Source organism: Mastomys coucha, unplaced genomic scaffold (assembly GCF_008632895.1).
Source record: "Mastomys coucha isolate ucsf_1 unplaced genomic scaffold, UCSF_Mcou_1 pScaffold20, whole genome shotgun sequence".
NCBI classification, from domain to species: Eukaryota; Metazoa; Chordata; class Mammalia; order Rodentia; family Muridae; genus Mastomys; species Mastomys coucha.
The window spans coordinates 57,718,519-57,745,637 of NW_022196903.1; the positions used below are offsets into that span (position 1 = coordinate 57,718,519).

Below are 27,119 nucleotides of genomic sequence, written 5' to 3' on the forward strand. Positions count from 1 at the left end.
TCTGGAATTATTTTCCTAAGAAGGAAACATTTCCTTCTATCTTTGAAGGTATTTGTGAGCTCATGAAAACATTTCCTTCTTCTTACCAACTAAGCATGTTTTCCGTGCTTTCCTAACATATTTATAAGCAAAAGGAGAATATAAATATTGAAGCTAAAAATAAAAATAGATGATTAATACTTTGCTTAAAAATATGGTTCTTCCAATTAACCCTATAAAAATGGGGTACAGAGCTAAAAAAAGAATTCTCAACAGAGAAATATAGAATGCCCAAGAAGCACCTAGAGAAATGTTCAAAGTTCTTAGATATCAGGGAAATATAAATCAAAACAAACCTGAGATTCCATCCACCTCACACAAGTCAGAATGGCTAAGATCAAAACTACAAATGACAGCAGATGATGATAAGAATATGGAGAAAGAGGAACACTCCTCCATTGCTTGTGGGATTGCAAGCTAGTACAGTCACTTTGGAAATCAGTCTGAAAATTCCTCAGAATATTGGACATAGTACTACCTGAAAACCCAGCTATATCACTCCTGGGCATATACCCAGAAGATGCTCCAACATATAACAAGAACAGTGCCTCCCTATGTTCATAGCAGCCTTATTTACAATAGCCAGAAGCTGGAAAGAACCCAGATGTCCTTTAAGAAAGGAATGGATACAGAGAATGTGGTTCATTGACACAATGGAGTACTACTCAGCTATTAAAAACAATGCCTTTATGAAATTCTTTGGCAAATGGATGGAACTAGAAATATCCTGAGTGAGGTAACCCAGTCACAAAAGAAAACATGTGGTATGACCTCACTTATAAGTGGATATTAGCCCAAAAGCTCAGAATATCCAAAATACAATTCACAGACCATATGAAGCTCAAGAAGAAAGAAGACTAAAGTTTGGATGCTTCAGTCCTTCTTAGAAGGGGGAACAAAATACTCACAATTTGTAGAGGGTAGGAGGTAATTGAAAGAAAGAGAGGAGGGGAATGGGAAAAGAGGGGGTCAAGTATGAGAGGAGACAGGAATGATATATGGAGGATAAGGAAATTGAATGTAGTAATGAGGGATGGGGAACTGGGGTAGCCACCAACAAGTCACAAATGCCAGAAAAGCAAAAGGCTCCCAGGATCCAACAGGGATAATATTAGCTGATATTCCCAACAAAGGGGAAGGATAAACTGTAGAGACCATATCCAGAGGTTAGGTAAAGCCCCAGGTTGTGGTATGGGGTCCCCCACTCATCTCCAAATTTTTAACCTAGAATTGATCCTTTCTAAAAGTAATATAGGGACAAAGTGTGGAGCAGAGACTGAAATAAAGGCCAGCCAGAGACTGCCCCACCTGGGGATACATCCCATATACAGACACCAAACCTAGACACATTGCAGATGCCAAGAAGTGCTTGCTGACAGGAGCCTGATATAGCTGTCTCATGAGAAGCTCTGCCAGAGCCTGACAAGTACAGAGGTGGATGCTCACAATTGCCTATTGGACTGAGCACAGGGACCCCAATGGAGAAATTAGAGAAAGGACTGAAGGGGCTGAAGGGTTTTTCAACCCCATAGGAAGAACAACAATATCAAAACACCAGAACCACTCCAGAGATCCCAGGGACTAAACCAACAACCAAAGAGTACACATGGAGGGATCCATGGCTCCAGCTGCATATGTAGCAGAGGATGGTCTTGTCAGGCATCAATGGGAAGAGAGTCCCTTGGTCCAGTGTAGAGGAATTCCAGGGCTGGAGACATGAGTGGGTCAGTGGGTGAGTGCCCTCATAGAAGCACGGGGTGGGAGGATGGGATAGGGAGTTTCTGGAGGGGAAACCTGGAAAGGGGATAACATTTGAAATATAAATAAGTGAAATGTCCAAAGAAAAAATGATAAAAAAAAAATCATGGTTCTTAAGTTCCATCTATTTACCTGCAAAATTCATGAAGTCTTTCTGCTTAATCATTGAATAGTATTCCATTGTGTAGATGTACCTCATTTTCTTTATTCTTCAGTTGAGGGATATGTAGGTTTTTTTCCAGTTTCTGACTATTACAAATAAAGCTACTATGAACATAGTTGAGCAAGTTCCCCTGTGTTGTAGTGGAGCATCTTTTGGGTATATGTCTAGGAGTAGTATAGCCGGGTCTTGAGGTAAAACTGTTTTCTCTCTGATTTATAGCAAATGTGTAGCTTGGTGTTCATTTGGTTCCCCTAACACGTGGAGTGGGGGCTGTCTCTATCTGTTCCCTGCATGGGATCCCCTTCTCCAGCTACTTGGGCTGCTGCTTGGGCTGTGCCTAGACCTGCTGGGAATAGATGCCTGGGATGGGGTTTACCCAAGGGGTTCTTAGGAGAAAGGGTGCAGGCAATTCCAGGAGGAATTTGTAAGGGTGGAGCTGGAAATAGAGGAGGGAGTGAGGATTTCATCAGGATTTAAAGTGAATTAAAAAAATAAAACTTTTTTAAAAGTTAAAAATAATATTTCTTTTAGATTCATGTTAAGCCATCTGCTAAATTCACATTGAAATATATTTGCCACTTTAAAGCTAGTCCTGTTCCAACTTACATTGAATTCCTGTGTTGGCTTTAAGTATCCTGCATAAGGTAGTGCCTAACTTGCTATAAGAAAAAGCTTAATTAATGTTACTTGATTATCTAAATATGAAATACATTGTTTGGTCAGGATATAATATCTTGCTAATGCAAGAGTGGAGGCCACAAGACTAATAAAAACTATGACTAGAAAAATATAGCTTGATGGATAGTTGATTTAGCCAGCAGGATGATCACTCATAATTTGTACTTGAAACTATTTGAATTATTCAACATTTGAAATGCTGTTTTGTGTGATATGTAATATTTGAACATGCTGATCTGTGTGATGTGGTCTCATGATCCAGTCTGGTTTTATTTCAAGCACGCACACGCACACACACACACACACTCACACACACACACACACACACACACACACTCACATAAGCATGCTCATATGTATCCATTGTATTTAGAGAAGAAATTTTGATTTAAGGCTATTTAAATATACATCAGGAAAGTAGATGTATTATTTGAATGCTTATATCCATCAATGTCTTATAAATATAAAGATTTCTTAATTAAAATTAAGCCTTTTGCAGAAAAAATTAAGCTTTTTGAGCTGGGTGGTGGTGGCACATGCTTTTAATCCCAGCACTTGGGAGACAGAGGCAGGAGGATTTCTGAGTTCAAGGCCAGCCTGGTCTACAGAGTGAGTTCCAGGACAGCCAGAACTATACACAGAGAAAAAAAAAGCTTTTTGTATGATTTGACATAACTACCAACTACAATTTCACAATTATATCTTATAATATTTGCTTAAATTGGTATATTTTATATTTCATATTCAACTTGTTAAACAAAGAAATTCTACTAATGGTGTTATTTACAATGTGAATTCATAGAGTCAATTCCCTGAAGTATTGAAGTTAGATTAATATGATATCTTACTTTTAAAAACATATCTATGCCATCCTGTAGCTTATATAATATTTTTCCATCTAATAGAAGGTCAAAATACCTACTGCTATTAGTGGAAATAAGGCAGAAGTACATATAGCTATAATTGATTATGTATGTGCATATGTGTGTATGTGTGTGTGTGTCTGTGTGTGTGTCTGTGTGTTTATTTAAATTATAAGATATGTCAATGTTTATATATCTTAATTTGACTACCCACTCAAGGCTATAAAACAAAGCTCACTCTGAACACTTTATAATGCAAACACCTGGGAAAGATGTTTCATATTCTTTGTATGTTTTAACACTTGCATCAGAGAAAAGAGCTAGGAGGCAAATACATGATATGTGATATTATATCTTGTTCTAAATGTGTGTGGAAATAAGTGTGGACACCACTGCTGGACTTAGGAAATGGATTATTTTAAGGACTTTGTATCTTGATGTTCTTCAAGAAAACCACACATGGGTCTTTCCAACAACATGCTTCATGTCTTCTAGATGAAAAGCTAACTTTAAGAAAAAGCATTTCTTGGGTATTCTGAGCTTCTGAGCTAATATCCACTTAATAGTGAGTGCATGTCATGTGTGTCCTGTTGTGATTGGATTACTTTACTCAGGATGATATTTTCTAGTTCTATCCATTTGCTTAAGAACTTCATGAATTCACCCTTTTTAATAGCTGAGTAGTACTCTATTTTGTAAATGTACCACATTTTCTGTATCCATTCCTTTGTTGAAGGACATCTTTGTTCTTTCCAGCTTCTGGCTATTATAAATTAGACTGCTATGAACATAGTGGAGCATGTGTGTCCTTATTACATTTTGGAGCATCTTCTGCATATATGCCCAGGAGTGGTATAGCTGCGTCCTCAGGTAGTACTATTTCCAATTTTCTGAGGAACTGGCAAACTGATTTCCAGAGTGGTAGTACCAGCTTTCAATCCCAGGGGGTCTCATGAAGACTTGATTCCCCAGTGTAGGGGAATGTCAGGACAGGGTACTCGGAGTGGGTGAGTTAGTGACCAGAGAGAGGGAGGATGAGATAGTGGGGCTCTTGGGGCGCATAAAAATTTGCAATCTAAATAAAGAAAACATCTAATAAGAAAAGATCTGGAAAAAAAAGCGTTATCGAGGCAGACAACCAATAAATAAATTATTAGAGCTTGATATGCATGCTAAACTTTCCTGTTTGCAGGAAATGAGCCATCCTCTTATGTCTTTTAAGTGTATTTTAGTTCAGCACTTAAGTGATAATCTGATATCAGTTCTACAGGATTTTGCAATTTATAAAGGCAGGTTTCATGTGTAAATGTTGTGTTTGGTAAAATACCTTTGTTTAAAAAGTCTTCTACTCAATAGAAGTCATCCACATCAACTGTTAGATCCCAAGATTTATTTGTAGATTGTCTTTGCAAGGCCCTGTTTGGGTCACATCAAAAGACAGCTATATGTACAAACGTGAACAGACACTTAGATTATGTTGTTTAAAGTAAATGACTCACTTCAGCATGAAATTTTAGAAATTTATGATATTTTCTAACATATTGGTAAGCAGTATATCTTTCCAACATGATACTATTATATTTAGTATAAACATACACATATATTTTGGAGTATTCCCCCATATTAAAATGAGTCATTATTATAATAATTAAAATCAGGATACACATAATATTGCTCAAATATTTATAAAAGCTATAAATCTCAAAAATATTATTCCACATTTCAGAAATGATAACATGGATCAAAAATTATAGTTTGCTCTATCTATTCTGTTACATTAGTAAAATACTGATATTTACTCAATAAATATATAATTACATACTTAAGACATGGCATTTATATGTTAATTGAATTTACTCACTGTCTCTCTCATAAGCTTAGCACTGGCTAGTTATTCATTGTAAACACAGAATGAATGACAAGTGTTATGGAAGCCAGGTCACAGTACTAATGTAATCCATGTCTACAAAAAAGGCCAGTGTTAAAAAATGCAGATCATGTAGGACATTCTTCAGTGATCTTACTGCAACAGGGTGCCTTCTCTGTGAGAAGGGGTAACAGCAACCTGTCACACTTACTGAATGTGACAGCATCATGTTTTCTTTATTAAAATATTGAGTCACACATTGAATAACATCTTTCATTCACTGGAAAGCCTAGGTACTGAATACCAGTTAAACAAAAGAGAAAAATCACAACTGCTGATGTAAAATGTTTACATTTATCTATCCATTTTTGTATATGTGTCTTATATTAAATTTGTGTCTCCTCATAGTCTCTGTAACTTTGCATGTAAAATTTGTATCATGTTTAAACATGTAATGTAATACCTTTTTTATATATACATCTCTTTTTTTTCAATTACAAATAAGTTAAGAACAAAAGGTAATTGGTTATTTATCTAGTTAGGTATTATTCAATCATTAGTTATTTTACATAACCTGAATCAGTGCTTTTTAAATTTTTTTTCTAATTAGCCAAATATTTATAGTGAAGAGACAAGCTAGTTTAAAATATATACCAGCTTTCACTAGGAAGGGTTAGAATAATCAAATAATTAATGTCTATTAATAATTAATTAAATAAGGTGTACTCAAAGCTAAATTACCTGTAGAATTTCAGTAGTGTCAAGAACTGCATTACAGTGCTATTCCCCTTAAGCACAGTACAGAAGCCACAACGTTCTGTAATTTGGAAAAAGGATGTTGCAGTGAAGGACAGGGCTTTTGCTCTTATTGTGACCCTGGGGCCATGTCAAATATGTGGCACATACCTACTTTTGAATCTTTATTTGAAGAATATATATAGTTCTTGTATTAAAAATTTAAGCCTAGAAACTATCAGAGATATGTATTATGAAAATCTGTCTGCCAAAATGTTGTTTTTCATCATGTATTTTAGGAAATACAACTCGATTAATTTGTCTCTATGTTCATATTGATGTGGTTTTGATAGTAGATCACCTGTATATCTCCATCATCTTCCATAGTCACTGCGTTGGCCTGTGAGATTATACTGTCACACCCTAAGCCTACTCTTGTAGTCTGTACTCAATGCATGATAAACCACTGTAGCTCTAATCCTCATGTTCTCTGTTTGTGTCTTCACCTCCACTTCCTGCTCCCTCTGTTCCCAGTGCCTATGTGAAGTCTGCAAATCCCTGGGGGTTTGCACCCTCCACTTCTACTTCCTGCTTCCTCTATGCCTAGTGATTCTGTGAGGCCTGCAAGTGACTGGGGGATTCTATCATTCCTCTGTGCCACCTGCTTCTCTCCTTCTTAGTGACCATGTAAATTCTGCAAGGGCCTGGAGATCTGTACCCTTCATCTCCACTCTCTGCCTCCTTCTTCCCTTGCCTGGCAGACAACTCAGCACTCTGTGCTACTTCATTTGGTCTTCCTTAGATTCTATATGTAAGTGAAGTCACACAGCATCTTATTTTGTGTGTCTGACTTCTTTTATGAGTATAATACCTTCCAGGTTCCATGTAGAGAATTCGAATACAAGAAAACAATAACACACTGAGAGTGTAACCAATTTATTCATAACCTATTTACACATTGACCTTAGTACTTTTTTTTTGCTCTTAGATTCATTCTGTTGCTGACTATAAACTTGAGACTTGGGATTCATGGTGTGAGCACCATATTTCTTGAGAGGCATTCGATCTAGTAATAACAGAAAATGGGATTTGAAATCAAGCGGTATGCTATAAACACCTGTGCTTAACTATTATGATATGGACAAACAACTTTTAGGAGTGAACTATGAGACTCAGTGCCATCATTATAGTGAGTGTGATAAAAATGTCTTAGTTAACGCTTCAATGCATCAATAAAAGGTTTCTTGTCAGTTCAGAAATCTTGCATATGTCTGAATTCTCTGTAAATACTGTTGGGTTTACTCTTGTAAAAGGTTATGAAATGAAGGCAAGAAACTCAGGAACAATTAAGTTGACAATAGAACTTGAAATTCTGTCTAGTCTGGGTGTGGGCCCTCAGAAATGTCCAAAATATATCTGATTTACTGACACACAAGAAAAATCTTCATTCTATGCTTGCCAAACTTCTTATAACCCTTACGCTGTATTACCCACTTCCTACACATTCTAAAAAACAACAAGCACATAAAACTGTCTTTAGGATGCTCTCCCTGCAACAACACTTTGATGTACCATTACTCATCTACACTTGAAAGAAGTTAAGGTACATTCATGCTCAATGAGTGCCTTGTATTTAGGGCAGTATATTCCTGTGGTTAATATAGTGACATCTTTAAGTGGAAGTATACGGTTTTCAAGTAAATGTGTCTTAGGCATATTGGCAGGGGTCATGACAATATTTATGCTATTGTTTAATAGAAACATTCACTTCTTTCTAGGAGCAATTTTTGATGAATCTGCTAAAAAAGATGATGAGGTATTCCGCACGGCAGTTGGTGACCTCAACCAGAATGAGGAAATCTTACAGACTGAGAAAATCACATTTTCCGTGACATTTGTTGATGGCAACAACCCTTTTCAAGCTGTTCAAGAAGGTAAGCCCATCAGTGTTCTATTGTTTATTTTGGTTATATTATTATTCAGTAAAATAGAAATAAAAATAGATCCCTAAACAGCAATTCAATGTAGGCATCACTCTGTGCCATCTCAGCTAATTAGATATTACTTTTTCTGAGAGTTCTTACCATGTAAAGTTTTATGTTATATTCAAGTTTTGAAGGCATGTCATATGAAAAATTATTATTTGGATTGAAATATGATGTGAAAGAGGATATATAATTTACAGTCAAGAGCTTTATGGCATTGTATAACTTCAATAGAAATGTAACTTTCCTGTAAAATATGACTTTCTATCAGAATTTTTGCTTTGAATTTTTCTGAGATTACTGCTGACTTGAGTGTTGTTCCAACTTGCAATGACATTTCAACGGTAGAAATACGCTGCTGCAAGGAAAACCTGGAGACACTATGCACAAATCAACAGGCTTATGCTGTGTTCCTAGGGTCCGGTCTCTGGCTGTATTTCTCCCCACAAATTTTCAAACATTAAAGCAGAATCATTTCTTTTCCATTCTCATGAGAGTGAATTAAAGTTATCATTGACAAAAGTAATCTGCAATGATATTTCTTAGATTAGTGGAATTCTCTGTTTGAGTCTGATAATCTAATTAAGCATTAATACACTTCTTTGGTAAAGCACTCGTTGTTGGGGAATTATTTCTTTATGTTTGCTACGAGTCTAGATTTATTTTTGCCATTCCCCACATAGCTCACAGTTGATACATAATTCCTGCCGTGATGATGTTAAGAAATGAAAGATTTGGAAGAGGCTGAAGGCATGGTAATGAGACTTTACATGTGGGATTAGTGTTCTTTAAAGACGTAGCCGGTAATGCTAGCTCCTTTCTCTTCAGAGGACACAATGAGGACACAGTATCTGTGGAACAAAAAACTAATAGATAGCAGGAATAGTCTGCTAACCCCTTGAACTTTGCCTTCCAGCACTCAGAACTGTGAGCAGTGACTTTCCATTCTTCGTGAGTTACCAATTGAAAGTTGTTTTGTTATAATACTTGCACAGACTAAGACATTGATCTGTTTTATATCTTATTATGGCTATACTTTTAGGATAATGAAGGTCAGAGTAATCTAGCCAAATGAATTGTTTTTGTGGATCATTTAAATCAGATTTGGAAGAAGGAACAACAAAACCACATTGAAATATAAATTAGTTTGGTAGGAAACAATGTCAAGAGACTGATATTGAAAGGATGAGAAAATAACCCCAAATGTTTGGAACATGTACCACTTTATCTACTACTACAACTTTTTGCTGCATAAACTGTTTTATAGTTGACTTATATGCAATCCTTTACTTCTGTTCATAGACTGGAAATGACACTAGTGGTCTGAAAAACTGTTGTTTATTGCTGATTGCTGATCACATAGTATAAATAACATTGTTTTCATAAAATAATCTATTTTCAAAGAAAACTAAAATGTATATTTAAAGATAAGATATATTTTGATTTTTAATAACTGGATATTAATACAAGGCCAAAATACAAAAAAATGCCTCTAAATATTTTCACATTAAAATAATAGCTTTACCACAAATTATACCTATGTTGAAAATCGCTTATGGAAGCTTTTGTAACATGTCCAATATTAGAATCGATAAAGAATTTTGAAAAATAATTTAGAATTTGAGGAAGATATTCAATGGCTTATAGATTGTATGTTCTCTCTCAGGCATTTCTCAATGAACTCTTCAGGAGTTACTTTGTCATCTAGTGCTTTCACGACCATGATTAGAGCAGAAAACAAAATGTCTGACCCACTTATCTTCCAAGTCTTGATATCTCAATCTTCTTGCCAAATCAACCTAAGGAAATGCACTGAGATTTAAAGTGTCTACCTTGGTTGAAAAAGTAGATGAGGGTAAAAGAAAGCAACAAAGTACATGGGAGGAAGTTATGAAGTCTGTACACATTCCCTCATTGAAGTAATGAGGGTTTATTTTTTAAAAACTGCAATAGTTTTCTTTTACACTGAGCTCTGTGCATCCATCCTTCTCTTAGCTCAGTTCTAGAACCAAATAATATTTCTCAACAGAATTGTAAGACTTGAAAGAAGTTGTCACAAAAAAAATTGAAAGCAAATTGGGAGATGTAATAAATTGCCCAGATGGGGTCCCCAAAATATGTTACAAGGATGAAGGATCTTGACATATTGCCTGAGTGGTGTTTGATACTAACAAGATGTTCTGGACCAGTTATTTTGATGGTCTGCTCTGGGTGCTGAACTTGAAACAAGTTACAGCTCTAGAGAAGCTTGTTGCCACTGTTTTGTATCTAGAAAGATACGAATTTATTTTACAGGTGGAAATAATTATCTCAAGACATACTGTAAAAATATTATTTAAAAATATCCCACAAAAATGATCCAGGATAAATGAAAAGAAGAACCAGTTTGGAAGTACCATTTCCTTAATTAGGAGAAAAACTATGTCATTAAAGATCCCATTTTGTGCCTGTGTGTGTGTGTGTGTGTGTGTGTGTGTGTGTGTGTGTGTGTGTGAGAGAGAGAGAGAGAGAGAGAGAGAGAGAGAGCAATCATCTCTTCTTAGCTATACTATTAAAATGTACTTAAAATTTTTAATATTACAGATTTATTATAAAGTATAAAAAGTTCAACAGTGTTATTTTTATTATTTATAAATTATTTCTAAAGATTTTTATACAATTTATAGCAAATTTACAACTTTTCTATTTTTTATGCACATTTATTTTAATGTTAAAACAAAATTCTTGAGAATACAGCATCACTAAGAAAGTAGAAATTTGGTAAACAATGAATGATAAGAGAGATTGAACAGTCAAACTTTACACTCAAAAGACAAATCAGTTCCAATAGTTATCACCTTTTTTAAAATTCCACTCGTATAAACATATTAAGATCAGATTTAGGTCTGGGATGTTAAAATACTTATCCTAGTGTGCATAGAAAGAAGCATTCAGTTCCTCAGAGTCACCAAAAGATATTTTGAAAGGCCAATTTTTAACATGTGATTTGTTTTATTGCTAATAGTTAATAATGGAAAACTCTGAATCAGTGAATTCTAGTTAATGTTTAGATGGTACTCAATGACCAACATTGTTTTCTAGCATTTCTATAGGACCTCAAGGTTAATATTTTATTGCAAAGTAAGCTTCTAAAATTTTATATGTGTTATTATTTTTTTCTTATAAAGGGTAACATTTAATTGGGGCTGGCTTACACTTTAGGGGGTTTGTTTATCATCGTCATGGTAGGAAGCATGGCAGAGTGCAGGCAGACATGATGATGGAGAGAAGCAGAGGATTCTACATCCTAATCTGTAGGCAGCAGAGTCAGACCACATATCAGTTACAAAACAGGGTTAACTTTATATTCTTTGATAATCAATGACCGTTATCATTGTATTTCTCATGTTACAACTATTATCTTAGTTCATTCATCTAAGTGAACAATAGAGAAACATTTAGTTCTGACAAAAGTAATGTAGAATTACATCATTGTTTCCTTACTTCTGAGTATATTTTATAAATTATTACTTTTACATAATAAATTATTCAGGAGTAACCAAGGCCAAATTATTTTACATGGTTTAACAGAGGATTTTTCCTTGCTTTATTATTTGTTAGTTTTTAATATTTTTGTAATATATTTTGATAACTAAGGAGAAGGATTTTTCTCCTACCATATGGCATATAGAAGGGCAAGAAACCATATATATTTCTAAAACAGCCAGTTAACTATGTGTAAATGTACATTTAAATCAATTTAAAATGTTCAATATGTAATTTAATCTATTATGATAACAGGATATGAATTAATTCTTATTCTTATAATTCTTTATAATACAAGCAAATATCAGCAATGAAGAATCGAAAAGGAACTTAAGTTTAGTGTAAATTTTAGTTTCTGCATTCATTATAACTATACACACATATACACACACACATTTATATACATACATTGTGAAATATCAAAATTTGTCTAAGATTTCAGAAGTATTTTAGAGAATGAAAGGGTTCAAAATGTGTGTGTTTGTTACATTTTTACATGAATTATTTATACTTAGAGTATAGTATAATGGGAGAATTCCTGTCTGGAATTTTACACTGTATAAATCACACAAATTCTGTCATCCTTGGAATACCTCATCAGTTAAAAATGAAAAGTTCAGCAAATGCATGTTATATTATAATGGCAATTTGACCCTTTGATTTTATAGCTTCTTAACATATTTAAGGTGTTTAATTGATTCTTAGAGAAGGCTTTCCATTTCTTAAATTGCTTCTAGTTTTGCTGTGATTGATTTTTAAATAAATTATGCTGCCTGATAAAACTGAGTCATCATAATACTAAGAGCATGTCACCATCATCATTTTCAAGAAATGGTCTGTTGTTAGGTAGACTTGAACGAAAAGATTATGGCTATATTTCTTGTTTCTTCTTCCGTCAGAGATTGTTTCTCCTGTGTATCAAATCATAGACATATTAGTAATTTTGTTTCTCTGAGGTCAAAAGACATATCCAATGCAACTTAGGTTGTGAAAGATTCATGGTAATTTTAGATAGATTTCAGCTCATCATGTAGGGGATGGAAAAGCATCACTAACAGCTATTTTCCAGGTAATGAGATGGTACTGAAGTAGCTAATGGCATCAGATCACAACTGGACTACATAGTTGGACCCTTAATTTTTAGAGGTCCGTCAAATAGGTCTTGTCCCCCAAGCAATCACATAACTAGGATAAGAAGTCAGGAAGTAAATATTTAAAATGATCTGTGGGTTATTCTACATAAAATCATAGAAACATACAAATACCTACTATGAAAAACACTGATAATTTTACTGAAACAGTAGTAGCTATTCATATTAATTCTTGACTGAGACTAACATACTACTGTTCACAAAATATGAGAATTTGTAAGACAATGTAATAGTTAGGAATATCTCACTAGAAGCTGCATGTAAAAACATGAACTATATGATTCCTTTATATAAGATTTTTGGAAGGATTAGTAATTGTCACCTGATATTTAACAGCAAATTTTAGCTAAAAACCTTTCATATAATTTCTCTTATCTAAAAGGTACCAAAAAATACTGCAAAGTGTAGTGAGGATAATGACATAATCATACTGTAATCACAAAAGACTTTTGAACAAAATGTAGAATTACTGTGAACTATTGAAAAACATAGTGAGCTCTAGTATTATTATAAACAATATTAAGTACATTAAAATATTTAATGAGTCTATATATATTATGCATATATGTATATATCTAATCATATATATTATGCATATATGTATGTTTCCATGATTTTCCAGGTTATATTTTGGTCTCAAATTAGGCATGAAAACTGGATCTGTATAAAGTTGGATATTAATAATTCTGATCTCAATTCGAACTACTGAATTTGTCTTTGGTTGTAAGCATGATAGCTATTTTGATGACCACTACTATATGAAACATTGTTTATTGTTTGTATTTGCCTCCCAAGTGTCTCTCTCTGAATTTACCTAGTTGTCATGGCACTTTTTCAGGTGGATACTCCAGCTGGATTCTTGTTGCTGTGGTGGTAAAGATTAGGGAAATAATGTTGCCTCCTCTCTCATTTTCATGGTTAGCTCTCCTAGTTAGCACAGGAAGATGAAAATTAGATTTGTTGTGTAATTTATATGCCAAAAAATAGTGATGTCGCAACATGTGTACTTATGGTCTGGTAGATTTAAAATACCTTGTTACCATTTCTGGGAAACACTGAAAGCCCATGGGGGCCAAATTAAAGCTTTCTGATGATTTGTGTGGGCTTAATACAATCAGTGAAGTAAATAAGGCACTGAGTCATAGCTAAATGGGATTCAGTTGTGGCAAGTCAGAGTGTAGAAGAATGATGTACATGAAGGTCACAGAGAGCATGAATACAAGGAAAGCTTTATGCTTGCAGAGATGTCTCATCTTTGGTATTGGAGGTTGTTTCTGGCAGGATTGTTTAAAGGTTATCTGCCTGGACTTTGCACATTTTCATTCTGACTTTTCATAGGGGAATATTAACTCTTAATTATCTTCACTGGTTTCGTTGCATTCTCAGTACTATTTTTTTCTTTTAAATACACATGATATCATGTTATTTTCTAGGAAATTTTCACCTCATTTTGAAACATACTTGTTTTGGGAGGACTGGGTTGAAGGAGAAGAGATTGGCTAGACTGGTTCCTTAAGTTATACTTTCAAATGTAAATAACATCAAGCATATATTACACATGAATAATGTATTCCAGGATAAAAAAGAGATATTTGTATTCTTAGTGTGAGTGTGTGTGTGTGTGTATGTGTGTGTGTGTGTTCCTGTGTCTTAGATGTAGAAGAATTCATATCAATGGGACTCTTACAGAAATAAAGAAAAAAAAATACCAAAACAGAGACTTTTAAAGTTGTATTTTGATTCCAAGAAGATTCTGTATTTTTTATTTTATATTACTCATGAATTAGGTAGATTGTTATTGCTGTGACAAAAGACAAAAATAATAAAACTGAACAAGGGACTTTTTATTTTGGCTCATGAATCTAAATGTTTTGCTTCATTCACAGCCTGCTTGTTTATGTATCTGAAAAATGTAGAATCCAGAATAGAAACATTATGATAAAATACATTGAGATAAAGATTATTTGTAGGTAATATCTACATAGAACCTTTTATAGCATGACTCGCAGAAATGTATGTTTCCACACTAGGCCCCAGCTCCTAAGATTTTAGCACTTCCTCTTACTCCTATGATATTAAACATCTAACAATTAATCCAATAATGCAGACAAGCTTATATGACCAGTTACTATCCCCAATCCTCATTACCGAAAATTACTGAGCTGGAGGACTAGCATTCAACAAAACAGCTTTTGGGGAAACATTTGTTATCATAATCTATAATGGAATGCTTGTTATGTAAAATAAAACAATTTGTGGTGATACTCTGTGGATATCCTAGGGTAGAACAGTGTGTTACCCAACAGGAGCTTCCCCTTCTCTGAGGAAAAAGAGATAGGGTAATGGGGAGGGGAGATTTTTGAGGTTGGAACTGGGAGGATTTGAGTGGGGCATGATGGAAATGTAAAATGAATAAGTAAGTAAATTAATGAAAAATAAGTGTAAACTTTTAAGACAGAATGTAAAGCTCTATTGACGATGACTCAACAAATAAAAAAATAAAAGTCCTATGTCAAGCCAACACAGTCTCATTCAACCAAAATTCAGTTCTATGTAGATTGGCTAGATTTTTAGTTTATTTCACCATTCTTGAAAAATATTTAAAGCTTTATGGAAAATAAATAAAGCGTAAATATTGGAAAGAAAAAGTAATTGATGGAAAATACAGGATTTCTAAAATGTTTAATTTTTCAGTGTCCCTTGAATTGTAATAGAATTTTTAATGCAATGATTATAAAAGAAACGGAGTTTATTGACAGGAATCAACCACATTTAAAACAAACCCCTAAGGACTTTAGACCCACAAAAGAGAATTATACAAGAGAACTATGACAGTTAGAATTTTGTTTTAATTTAAAGCAGTGAGATAAATGAAACCAAGTGGGCAATGATAGAAAAATACAGATGATATATATGTATGGTTGAAAAACATGTATTTACATGAGCAGGGTAGTGATGGAAAAATAAGAATAAGATATCATTTAAGACAAGTTCGTTTTCTTTAGAGGCTTCTATGAAAAGAGTGTGGGTAGCATTTCAATATGTTGCATGTGGAAAATTATATATGATGTGATATTCTGTGTTTGAAAACAATATTATTTTTTGAAGATTTAAGGTTTATTCTATTTATTTATAAATAGTCATGACCACGGACTCATCATTTGAAGGGTAATTATTGCTTATGAAATTCTCACCTAGGTGATTGTCAGTTGTGTAGACTCCTTTTGGAAATTGAATAATTCAAAGAAAAGCATAATACTGCCTCAGGGGTAAAAAGGCATTGCTTTTGGATCTAATCAGGTTTTAGATCCATATCTTTAATTTTTAGCATAATTCTGAAGACATTTTTCCTTCTAGGAAAAAGAAATAAAAATAGTACAAATTAGAGAATTGATTTTACTCAGATTTTCTCATTTTTTAATGCAGAGCTATTCATAGAAATATATTAATATTTTAATAATTAACAATATGGAAGTCTAAGAATGAAACCTCATTTTGTGGCTTTTTAATATGCAATTTGCTGTGAAGTCTGACAAAGACTCTCATATGAAAGAAAACCCTAAAGATGAAAAGCAGTATTCACAGATTTATGGTTTCTGATCTCACATGTGCTTTTAGAGAAGCATTGTTTTAAAAATCAGATTTCCCTTTTTTCTTTTCTTATACTTTTTTCCTCTTCTTTTATTGGTATTTTCCATCTCATCTTGCCCTTACAATCAATTTGCCTCTTTTTCTGAAGGGTTCCCTGAGCATTGGGGCAGGAGGAATTTGATGGAAACATTCCACTTAGGGCTGAATATTCCAAGGTCTCTCATTTCCTACATAATATCAGGCTGTGTGTCTCCTTATTTGGTTCCATCTGCTGCAGAAGGAAACTTCTCTGATGATGGATGAGCATCTATGAGTACAGCAGAGTGCCATTACAAGTCTTTTATTGTTATATTTTTTAGAATATGCAATAAGAATATAGTAATATTTTGAATCTAGTATTTGTTTTATATTAGGTCCCTGGGCTATCTAGTCTCAGGTTCATGACTACAGGCAGTGTTCTTGATACAAGCCGTGTTGGGTATGAATTACAACTCATAGAATATATCTTAAGTCAAATCAGATACTGGTTGGTTACTCCTAATAGCTTTGTGCCATTATTGTACTTGCATATCTTCTAGACATATCTTCATCTATCTATTGTAGATGAAAGGATTTGTGGTTGGCTTAGTCTTTATATTTCTTGTAACAAAGACTGTAGAATATATGAGGAAAGGGTTTACATAGGCATCAGTTTGAATTTTTCATGTTTTATGAGTTTTATAGGTTTTGCCTTTAGCAATGGGGCCTTGCCATCAGTTTTTTGCCAGTAAACTATAGACTTGGTAATAACCTGCATTGTTTGGGTATACCCTGGTATAACTGGACCCTAAGCTTCATTAAGTTGCAAGAAGATGTCCAGCTAGACAATTTTACTTAGACATCTTTCATATATGTATATATTTTAGAAAGCTTCTACTGTAAAATATTTCCACACTGCCAATTGTCCCTTAATTTTAGATCTTCCCCTATTGGATTCCAGGTTCCCTTCTTCCCTTCTTCTTTCCCTGGACCTTCACATTTCATCCCTATCACCATTCAGCTATAACTAGCTATTCTATTTCCCATTTCTAGGGAGATTTTTATCTGTCCACTTCTAGTTTCTTACTTTATAACCAACTTCTCAGTACTTCTATGGATTGTAGTTTGGTCAATACATTTAATTAACAGCTAATATCTACAAAGAAATAAATGCATGCCACGTTTGTCTTTCTAGGTCTGGGTTACCTCACTCAGGATGATATTTTTAACTTCATCCATTTATCTATGAATTAAGTTATTTCATATTTTTCACAACTTAGTAATATATATGTGTGTGTGTGTGTGTGTGTGTGTGTGTGTGTGTGTGTGTGTGTGTGTGAAAAGACATCTAGGTTGTTTCCAATTCCTAGATATTTAGAATAGGGAAGCAATGTATAGGATTGAACAAATGTTTCTGTTGTGGAAATAAATAAATGACCACTTATATATATCCAAGAGTGGTAAGTTGATTCCCTGAGGAACTTGCAACTGATTTCTATAAAGGTTATACAAGATTACATATCCCATGGCAAATATAAGTGTTCTTCTTGCTCTATATCCTTGCTAGCATGAGTTTTCACTTGTTTTTATTGATCATAGTGATTCTGATGGGTATAAGATGGAATTCCAAAGTAGTTCTGATTTGCAATTCCTTGATGACTAAGAATGTTAAACATTTTAAGTGTTTCTCAGCTAGTTGAACTTCCACTTTTGAAAATCTGTTTAGATCTGTATTCCAAATAGTAACTACTGGCTTATTTGTTTTTGTGATTTCTAAGGTTTTTATGGTTGTTCTTTGTATACATTTTAAATATTAGTACTTTGTCAGATGTATAGATGGTCAAAATCTATTCCTATTCTGCATGCTGCCATTTTGCATGAAACACAATGGCCTTTGCAGTAGAGAAGGTTTTCAGTTTCATGAGGACGTGTTTATTAATTGTTGATCTTGGGGCCTGAGCTAACAATCTTCTGTTCACAAATGTCTTTTTCTATGCTCATGAGTTTAATAATCTATATTATTAATATACATAATATAATAATAAAACCCACTTTCTATATTAAGACAACAATTATTTAGTAGAGTTTTGCAGATGGGAACAATTAGGTATGGGTTGAATAGATGGACCTGTCACACTTTCCAAAATAGTGTAAGGAAATAGAGTTGTTCTCATTTGCTAATTTGCTCATTTGCTAATTATATACCCCTGGCTATACATAGAGTTTGATACATTTATTTCCTATGTACGTCAAACAAATAAGATGCATTCCTCATGGTAGTCCAACCTGCATCATCTTTTTCTATCTCTTTCCACTGAATAAATTAACCTCCTGTCCATCCTCTGCAACTACTACTAGTTACAACTATTAGTCTTGGACACTTGTACAACTCTTCATTTTTCTGTTACACAACAATGATTTTATATAGATCCAGTGAATTTGCATAGATATTTCCACTCTGTATTATACTTGTCATAGATGCTATTGTAGTACCACAGATATATGAAAGTCTAACAAGAATTATGATGGTTAGGCTTCTGTTCCTATGTTTGAAAAAGCTTGTCCCGTAGCAGCTCCTTAGCTAAGCAATAGTCTGAAAATACCCACATAGTCTCTATAGTTTGTAAGATCAGATAAGATATGGACTGGACAGTCTATATGCTCTATAGGTGATATTTGTTTTAGCACTGCCACAACCATCAGACATCCCCTGGTGATTGGCAGAACAGTCCTCTGTCTTCTAAAGATTGTATTTGCTCCAATAAAGTTCAGTCATATTAGAAAGGTTTCAAGGATGAAAATTTTTTTTTTGTGGGATTGCTTCAAGTTTCTCTCCATTTAGTTTGATGTTGGCTACTGGTTTTCTGTACATTGCTTTTACTATGTTTAGGTATGGGCCTTGAATTCCTGATCTTTCTAAGACTTTTATCATGAAGAGATGTTGGATTTTGTCAAATGCTTTCTCAGCATCTAATGAGATGATCATAGGTTTCTTTTTCTTTGAGTTTGTTTATATAGTGAATTACTTTGATGGATTTCCATATATTGAACCATCCCTGCATCCCTGGTATGAAGCCTACTTGATCATGGTGGATGATCATTTTGATGTATTCTTTAATTCTGTTTGCAAGAAATTTATTGAGTATTTTTGCATCAATATTCATAAGGGAAATTGGTCTGAAGTTTTTCTTCATTAGGTCTCTGTGTGGTTTAGGTATAAGAGTAATTGTAGCTTCATAGAATGAATTGGGTAGAGTGCCTTCAGTTTCTACTTTGTGGAATAGTTTGAAGAGTATTGGTGTGTTAGGTCCTCTTTTAAGATTTGATAAAACTCTGCACTAAACCCATCTGGTCCTGGGCTTTTTTTGGTTGGGAGACTATTAATGACTGTTTCTATTTCATTAGCAGATATGGGACTGTTTAGATCATTGATCTGATCTTGTTTTAACTTTGGTACCTGCTATCTGTCTAGAAAATTGTCAATTTCATCCAGGTTTTCCAGTTTTTTGAGTATAGGCTTTTGTAGTAGGATCTCATGATTTCTTGAATTTCCTCAGTGTCTGTTGTTATGTCTCCCTTTTCATTTCTGATCTTGTTAATTAGGATACTGTCTCTGTGCTCTCTAGTTAGTATGGCTAAGGGTTTATCTATTTTGTTGATTTTCTCAATGAACCAGCTCCTGGTTTGGTTGATTCTTTGTATAGTTCTTTTTGTTTCTATTTGGTTGATTTCAGCCCTGAGTTTGATTATTTCCTGCCTTTGACTCCTCTTGGGTGAATTTGCTTCTTTTTGTTCTAGCTCTTTCAGGTGTGCTGTCAAATTGCTGGTGTTTGCACTCTCTGGTTTCTTTTTGAAGGCACTTAAAGCTATTAGTTTTCCTCTTAGGAAGGCTTTCATTGTGTCCCATAAGTTTGGGTATGTTGTGGCTTCATTTTCATTAAACTCTAGAAAGTCTTTAATTTCTTTCTTTATTTCTTCCTTGACCAATTTGTTATTGAATAGAGTGTTGTTAAGCTTCCACGTGTATGTGTGCATTCTATTGTTTATGTTGTTATTGAGGAGCAGCTTTAGTCCATGGTGATCTGATAGGATACAAGGAATTATTTCAATCTTCTTGTATTTGTTGAGGCATGATTTGTGACCAATTATATGGTCAATTTTGGAGAAGTTACCATGAGGTACTGAGAAGAAAGTATATCCTTTTGTTTTAGGATAAAAAGTCTTATAGATATCTATTAAATCCATCTGTTTCATAACTTCTGTTAGTCTCACTGTGTCTTTGTTTAGTTTCTGTTTCCATGATCTGTCCATTGCAGAGAGTGTAGTGTTGAAATCTCCCACTATTATTGTGTGTGGTGCAATGTGTACTTTGAGCTTTAGTAAAGTTTCTTGTAGGAATGTAGATGCCCTTGCGTTTGGAGCATAGAGGTTTAGAATTGAGAGTTCATCTTGATTTATCATAACTTTGATGAATATGATGTGTCCCTCCTTATCTTTTTGATCATTTTAGGGTGAAAGTCGATTTTATTCAATATTAGAATGGCTACTCCAGCTTTTTTCTTGGGACCATTGGCTTGGAGAATTGTTATCCAGCCTTTGATTCTGAGGTAGTGTTTGTCTTTGTCACTCAGGTGGGTTTCCTGTATGGAACAAAATGGGTCCTGTTTACATACCCAATCTGATAGTCTATATCTTTTTATTGAGGAATTGAGTCCATTGTTATTAATAGATATTAAGGAAAAGTAATTGTTGCTTCCTGTTATTTTTGTTGTTAGATTTGGCATTCCGTTCATGTGTCTATCTTCTTTTAGTTTTGTTGGAAGATTATACTTTTGCTTTTTCAGAGATGTAGTTCCCCTTCTTGGGTTGGAGTTTTCTATTTATTACCCTTTGAAGGGCTGGATTTGTGGAAGTATATTGTATGAAGTTGGTTTTGTCATAGAATATTTAGGTTTCTCCATCTATGGTGATTGAGAGATTTTTCTGGGTATAGTAGTCTGGGCTGGCATTTGTGTTTTCTTAGGGTCTGTATGATATCTGCCCAGGTTCTTCTAGCTTTCATAGTCTCTTGTGAGAAGTGTGGTGTAATTCTGATAGGCCTGCCTTTATATGTACTTGACCTTTTTCCCTTACTGCTTCTAGTATTCTTTCTTTGTTTTGTGCATTTGTTGTTTGACTATTATATGGCAGGAGGAATTTATTTTCTGGTACAGTCTATTTGGAGTTCTATAGGCTTCTGATATGTTCATGTGCATCTCTTTCTTTAGGTTAGGGAAGTTTTCTTCTAGAATTTTGTTGAAGATATTTACTAGCCCTTTAAGTTGGAGGTCTTCACTCTCTTCTGTATCCATTATCCTTAGGTTTGGTCTTCTCATTGTGTCCTGAATTTCCTGGATGTTTTGGGTTAGGAACTTTTTGCATTTTGCATTTTCTTTGACTGTTGTGTCAATGTTTTCTATGGAATCTTCTGCCCCTGAGATTCTCTCTTCTATCTCTTGTATTCTGTTGGTGATGGTTGCATCTATGTTTCCTGACTTCTTTCCTAAGTTTTCTAACTCCAGAGTTGTCTCTCTTTATGATTTCTTAATTGTTTCTACTTCCGTTTTTAGGTCTTGGATGGTTTTGCTCAATTCCTTCAGCTGTTTTTTTGTGCTTTCCTGTAATTGCTTAAGGGGTTTTTGTGTTTCCTCATTAAGGACTTCTACTTGTTTACTCATGATCTCCTATAATTATTTATGAGATTTTTTGTTTCCTCTTTAAGGGCTTGTACCTCTTTACCTGTGTTCTCCTGTATTTTTTTAAGGGAGTTATTCATGTCCTTCTTAAATTCCTCTATCACCATCGTGAGACATGATTTTAGATCCAAATGGTGTTTTGGGATATCCAGAACTTGCTATGGTGGGAGTACTAGGTTCTGATGAAGCCAAGTCGTCTTGGTTTCTGTTGATAGGATTCTTGTGTTTGCCTTTTGCCATCTGTTGATCTCTGGTGTTAGTTCTTGCTGTCTCTGACTATAGCTTGTTCCTCCTGTGGGTCTGTAAGCTGGTGTCAGCACTTCTGGGAGACCAGCTCTCCTCTGGTAAATCCTGGGCACAGATGGCTGTGGATCAGTTGTCCATCCTGAGTCCTGGGGTCAGAGCACATCCTGGAGACAGGATCTCCACTTGCGGGAAAGGTGCAGAGAGGGCTATGAGTTTGTTGTCCCTCCTAGGTGTGGTCTGAGGTAGAATGGATCCTGACCAGGCTGCCCTGTGACTTGTGAGGCCTGTGCCTCCAGGCTAGTCCCACCTGAGTTCCTGGGTTAAAGCACTCCCTGAAGGCAGGCTCTCTGCTTGCAGGGAAGGGGCAGAGAGGGTTGCAAATCCATTGCTGTCAGTTCTTGGTGTAGACGGAGGTTGAGATCAAGGATGAAATCTTAATTTATTATAACATGTAACACAGTAAGAAATGTGATGTATAAGCACCTGATACAATTTTGAAGATTTAAGGCTGAATATCTTTCAAAAGAAAAAAATAATTTTTGAATAGGTGCTTTATATTAATATCTTTGTTTATATGCATTATTTTATATACAAAACAGCATGATCAATATTGTATTTAATGAACTTTATTCTTGATTTTATTAAAACTGCAAAATATACTCTGAACTATCAAAAATTACGTTAATACTGCTTAGCTATTCCCACTATGAACATACAAGACAAGATATGTAAGTGAAAGAAGAGATGTATTTCTACTTTCTATGATCATTCTCTACCTAAGTAATAAAAGCAATAACTCCATTTTGCTAATATGTAGCTATATTGTATACTAAGTTGTTAGCATGGTATACTATGGGCAATAGCAAGTCATATTTATGTGTATGTACGTGTGTGTATGTGTATATTTATGTGTCCTGTATTTTCTGATATTATTGGAGGAAAGGAGTGTGCAGTTACAAGATTTCATAGGACAATTACTAAAGAACTTGATTCTGCTATTGTAAGCAATTCTTTATAAAATTCTGCTATGATTGTCCTGGAATGGATGCCATAGTAAAGACTGTGGTGCTTCTGATACCCACATACTCCTATTCCATTTGAGAATATGTACGGAGGTTCCACTGACATGGGGCCAATTTTTTCTTAACCCATTCTCAAAAATTACTTTATGAACATAGCTCCATTGCTATATCATAATCTTTTTGTCCTGAGACTATTTTTTACCTTTCTACATAGGCTGATGTAGACTCTGTGCCTTCCAAGTACTTAGGATCAATCCCAAGGTTTCATTGGAGTTGAATAACTTAATGTTCACATGACTTTAATTCTAATTTCTACTTGTGCATGTATCTAAAATTTCTATACTATTTCCATAATCTATAGATTTTTACCATAATATTTTAAAAATAGAGCCATATAGTATCAATTATATATGTGGCTGGTATTTATAAAATGTGATATGCACCATTCAAACAAATGTCCTATTCAGATTCAATTTATGAGTATTAGTGTTATAGATACCACATGAAATTTCTTGTGGCCTACAGAAACTTAGATTCAGTTCTGTACTACAGGATTGGTCACAGTGGTTAGATAAATCACAGGTTAATCATTGTTAGTGAGTGCCAAATATGACGATGCTAAATATACAGAAGCCGCAGTCTTTCTGTGTATAAACAAAGACAGTAATAAAAGGTAGGTTATTTACATTTTATTATGATTAAAGCTTTTATTAATTTAAAATGTACAACAGTAAAAAGAATTATGTAAAGCAAATGGCATAGGTTTGACAAGTCAGCAATAGCTGTGTAAGACATTATCCATCATCATGTTTCTGACTGGAGCTATAGAAAATAAATGAAGCCATACACAAATGACCCTACTGTAGTGATGAATGTCTTCCCCTATGACTGCCAACAGAACAATGTTTCATTGCTTTCATGTTTCTCCAAGAGACTACTCATCAATCTTGACCACATTAATATTCACAGTACTGAATGGCCCTTATCAAGAATCCTGGCACCTTGGCTGCTTTCAATTTGACCTTAATGTCCAAATTGCCATCTACAATCCTTATCCTTAAAAGACACATGTGTACATTATGCATTTCTAGAATCTGCCTCTTAGAATTTACTCTGTTATACATCATCGAGTATAGTATTAGTAATGGTGGACCATGTCTTTGATCCTTTTCCTCCTAGTTCGGTAAAGCAGTAGCAGCAGTAGAATACACAGCACAGTATCTGGTAGTTGTTGTTTGCTATGAGCTGGTTACAAGCTACAGTCTTCACACCTACTAACACACTCAATCCTGATCATCCTGTTAAATGTCAGTGATAACTCACATTTTATACAGAGAATTAGGCCCAGAGAGATTAAGCTAATTTCTAAAACATCATCAACAACAACAACAAAACCCATTAAGATTTTAAACTAATGCAGATTGCAGAGTCCCAGTTAAAACATTCTGTATATTATGTTTCATAACATTCTTGTATGTTAATTGTTCAGTCCAATAGTTATTCCATGCCACTTTGTCACACAAAATGAGTAGGACATATACTGTGATGTGATCAATGACTGTGAGACATTGTCATTCATATATTATTTCTTTTTTGGACTGGGCAAGCTCTAGCAACCTAAATGTGCTTTCCTGCTCTTCTCATGTTAAACTTCTTCATTTTTATCATTTGTTTTCTTTTTCTTTTTTCTTTTTTTTACAGAAATGAAGCAGAGTATTTAATATATACTACTAAAATCCACAGTTGCAAGCTTTTTAAATTCGCTTTTTTAAATTAAATTATTTTCTTACACTATATATTTTATCCCCCATCCACCCTCCAACTGTTCCACATCCTTATTAACATATTGTTAAATATATATTAAGATGTATACTAGCCAGGCAGTGGTGGCACACCCCTTTAATCCCACTACTTGGGAGGCAGAGGCAGGTGAATTTCTGAGTTGGAGGCCAGCCTGGTCTACAGAGTGAGTTCCAGGACAACCAGAAATACACAGAGAAACCCTGCCTCAATCACCTCTCAAAAAATGTAGATTAGCTATCAGAAATTTATATGAAGTGACATTTCATTTACATTTTTCTTTCTGTTTCTCCAACAATTTTTAAATACAATGATTATGACTAAATGGTGAGTTTTATAGATTAGGAAAACTATTAAATTTTCATAAGTCCTTTTTGTTTCCAGTCAAATAGAGTATTATCACCAAAATATTATAGGATAAACATTGACCACAATTCAGAAATCTATATTGGACAGAACTGGTATGGAAAAAAGCAATAAATTTGGAAAAAATGATTATATGCTAGAAGGTTACAAAACAACATTTTATTGTAAAAAAATTGATTTGATAAATGCATATGGGGTGAGAATCCTTTGCTCACTTGGTGCCTTTAGCAAAATATAATGCCAGTGTCTTTCAGTTTTCCAAGTTAACCTATTTTGGAAGCAGGCTATTATCAAATTATGTAGTTATCTTTGTTACAATCTCTAATCTTTAATAGCAGAGAGTTTATTTTTTGTCTGTTTATAGGAATGAAATATTAATAAATAAGTAATTTTAACTCTTGACATTATTTTATCATGTGCTGTCTTATGTTTTACTTTCAAATAGAGTTTTTCAGTTAATATTTCAATGAAAATTTTTACTTAAAATTTTCTAAAACCCACAAAGTAATTATCAAATGGAATTGTAGTAAAATATAACCTTAGTACTGGATTATAGCAAAACATGAGTACTGTTTAGGCATTAATTTTATGTTTGAGAAAAATAAAGTCTCAAAGAATCAGTTGCTGAAATAGGTAATTAAAGGAATATCCAGTACTAAAGTAAGATTTTTTCATTTTCTTCAAGTTTTGAAATTATAATATGATTTTATCCTTTCTGCTTTCCCTCTCCTACCTTAGCCACCCCCTCAGTATGTTACTCCTTGCTCTCTTTTAAACCCATGAACTCCTTCTTCATTAACTAATGTTATATGTATCTTTACAAGAATGTAAGAGTTGTCTGCATGGCATAAAATAAAATGTTTCAATTTGTTTTGATAAGGGTCTTTGAGCCATAGCATTTCTAGCAAGATTGCCTGGATGAACACTCCATCTTTATCATTTGCTAGTATTAGAAACTTAAAGTTTTCAACTCTAAATTTCTAATCTGTGAATTGGAAATAGTAACAGCAACTACCTTAAATATCTGTTGTACTTCGATGGATTTATAAGTGTAGAGCATGTTTTGCAATGCCCAACCAGAGGGAACTTTGTACTAGCCTGATTAATTTTAAAACCCAAACTGTTTTCTTTTCAATGTGATTTATACTTATTGCAAAATTGTTGGAAATTATAGAAAGTGAGGAATGTATGTTTGCTCACTCCTGCAATTCAAGACTTATGAAGACTCAGACAGAATGATTTCTATTAGTTAAAGGCAACCCTGACTATACAGTGACTTTATAGTCATCAGAGGTTACAAAGTAAATCCTGTGTTCAAAAACAAAACTTAAGGCAGAAGAAAACAATAGCAAAGAATTGACAATAATATAATACCTAACATCATTAGTAATGCACATCTACATCTCCTTAACTCTTTATTATATTTTTTTGCTTTCATTTATACATTGAATCTATTGTTTGAAATTCTTTGTTAACATCGAATGTTTGGAAATGTAGATAACTAGATAGTCTAAATTTCACTTTATAGTAACTAAAATACTACCTGATTTTTTTAAAAATAAATATTTGAATGCTTT

The 27,119-nt window shown here is 34.0% G+C and overlaps 1 protein-coding gene across 2 annotated transcripts in view; it reads left to right on the forward strand.

Annotated features, from left to right (window-relative positions):
• Grid2 (glutamate ionotropic receptor delta type subunit 2) overlaps window positions 1-27,119 on the forward strand; it is a 1,405,618-nt gene that overhangs the window by 226,496 nt on the left and 1,152,003 nt on the right. For both annotated transcript variants that reach the window (XM_031382072.1, XM_031382070.1), the window contains exon 2: window positions 7,882-8,037. In XM_031382072.1, the coding sequence (XP_031237932.1) occupies window positions 7,882-8,037 (156 nt within the window). The remainder of the gene's footprint in view (window positions 1-7,881; window positions 8,038-27,119) is intronic.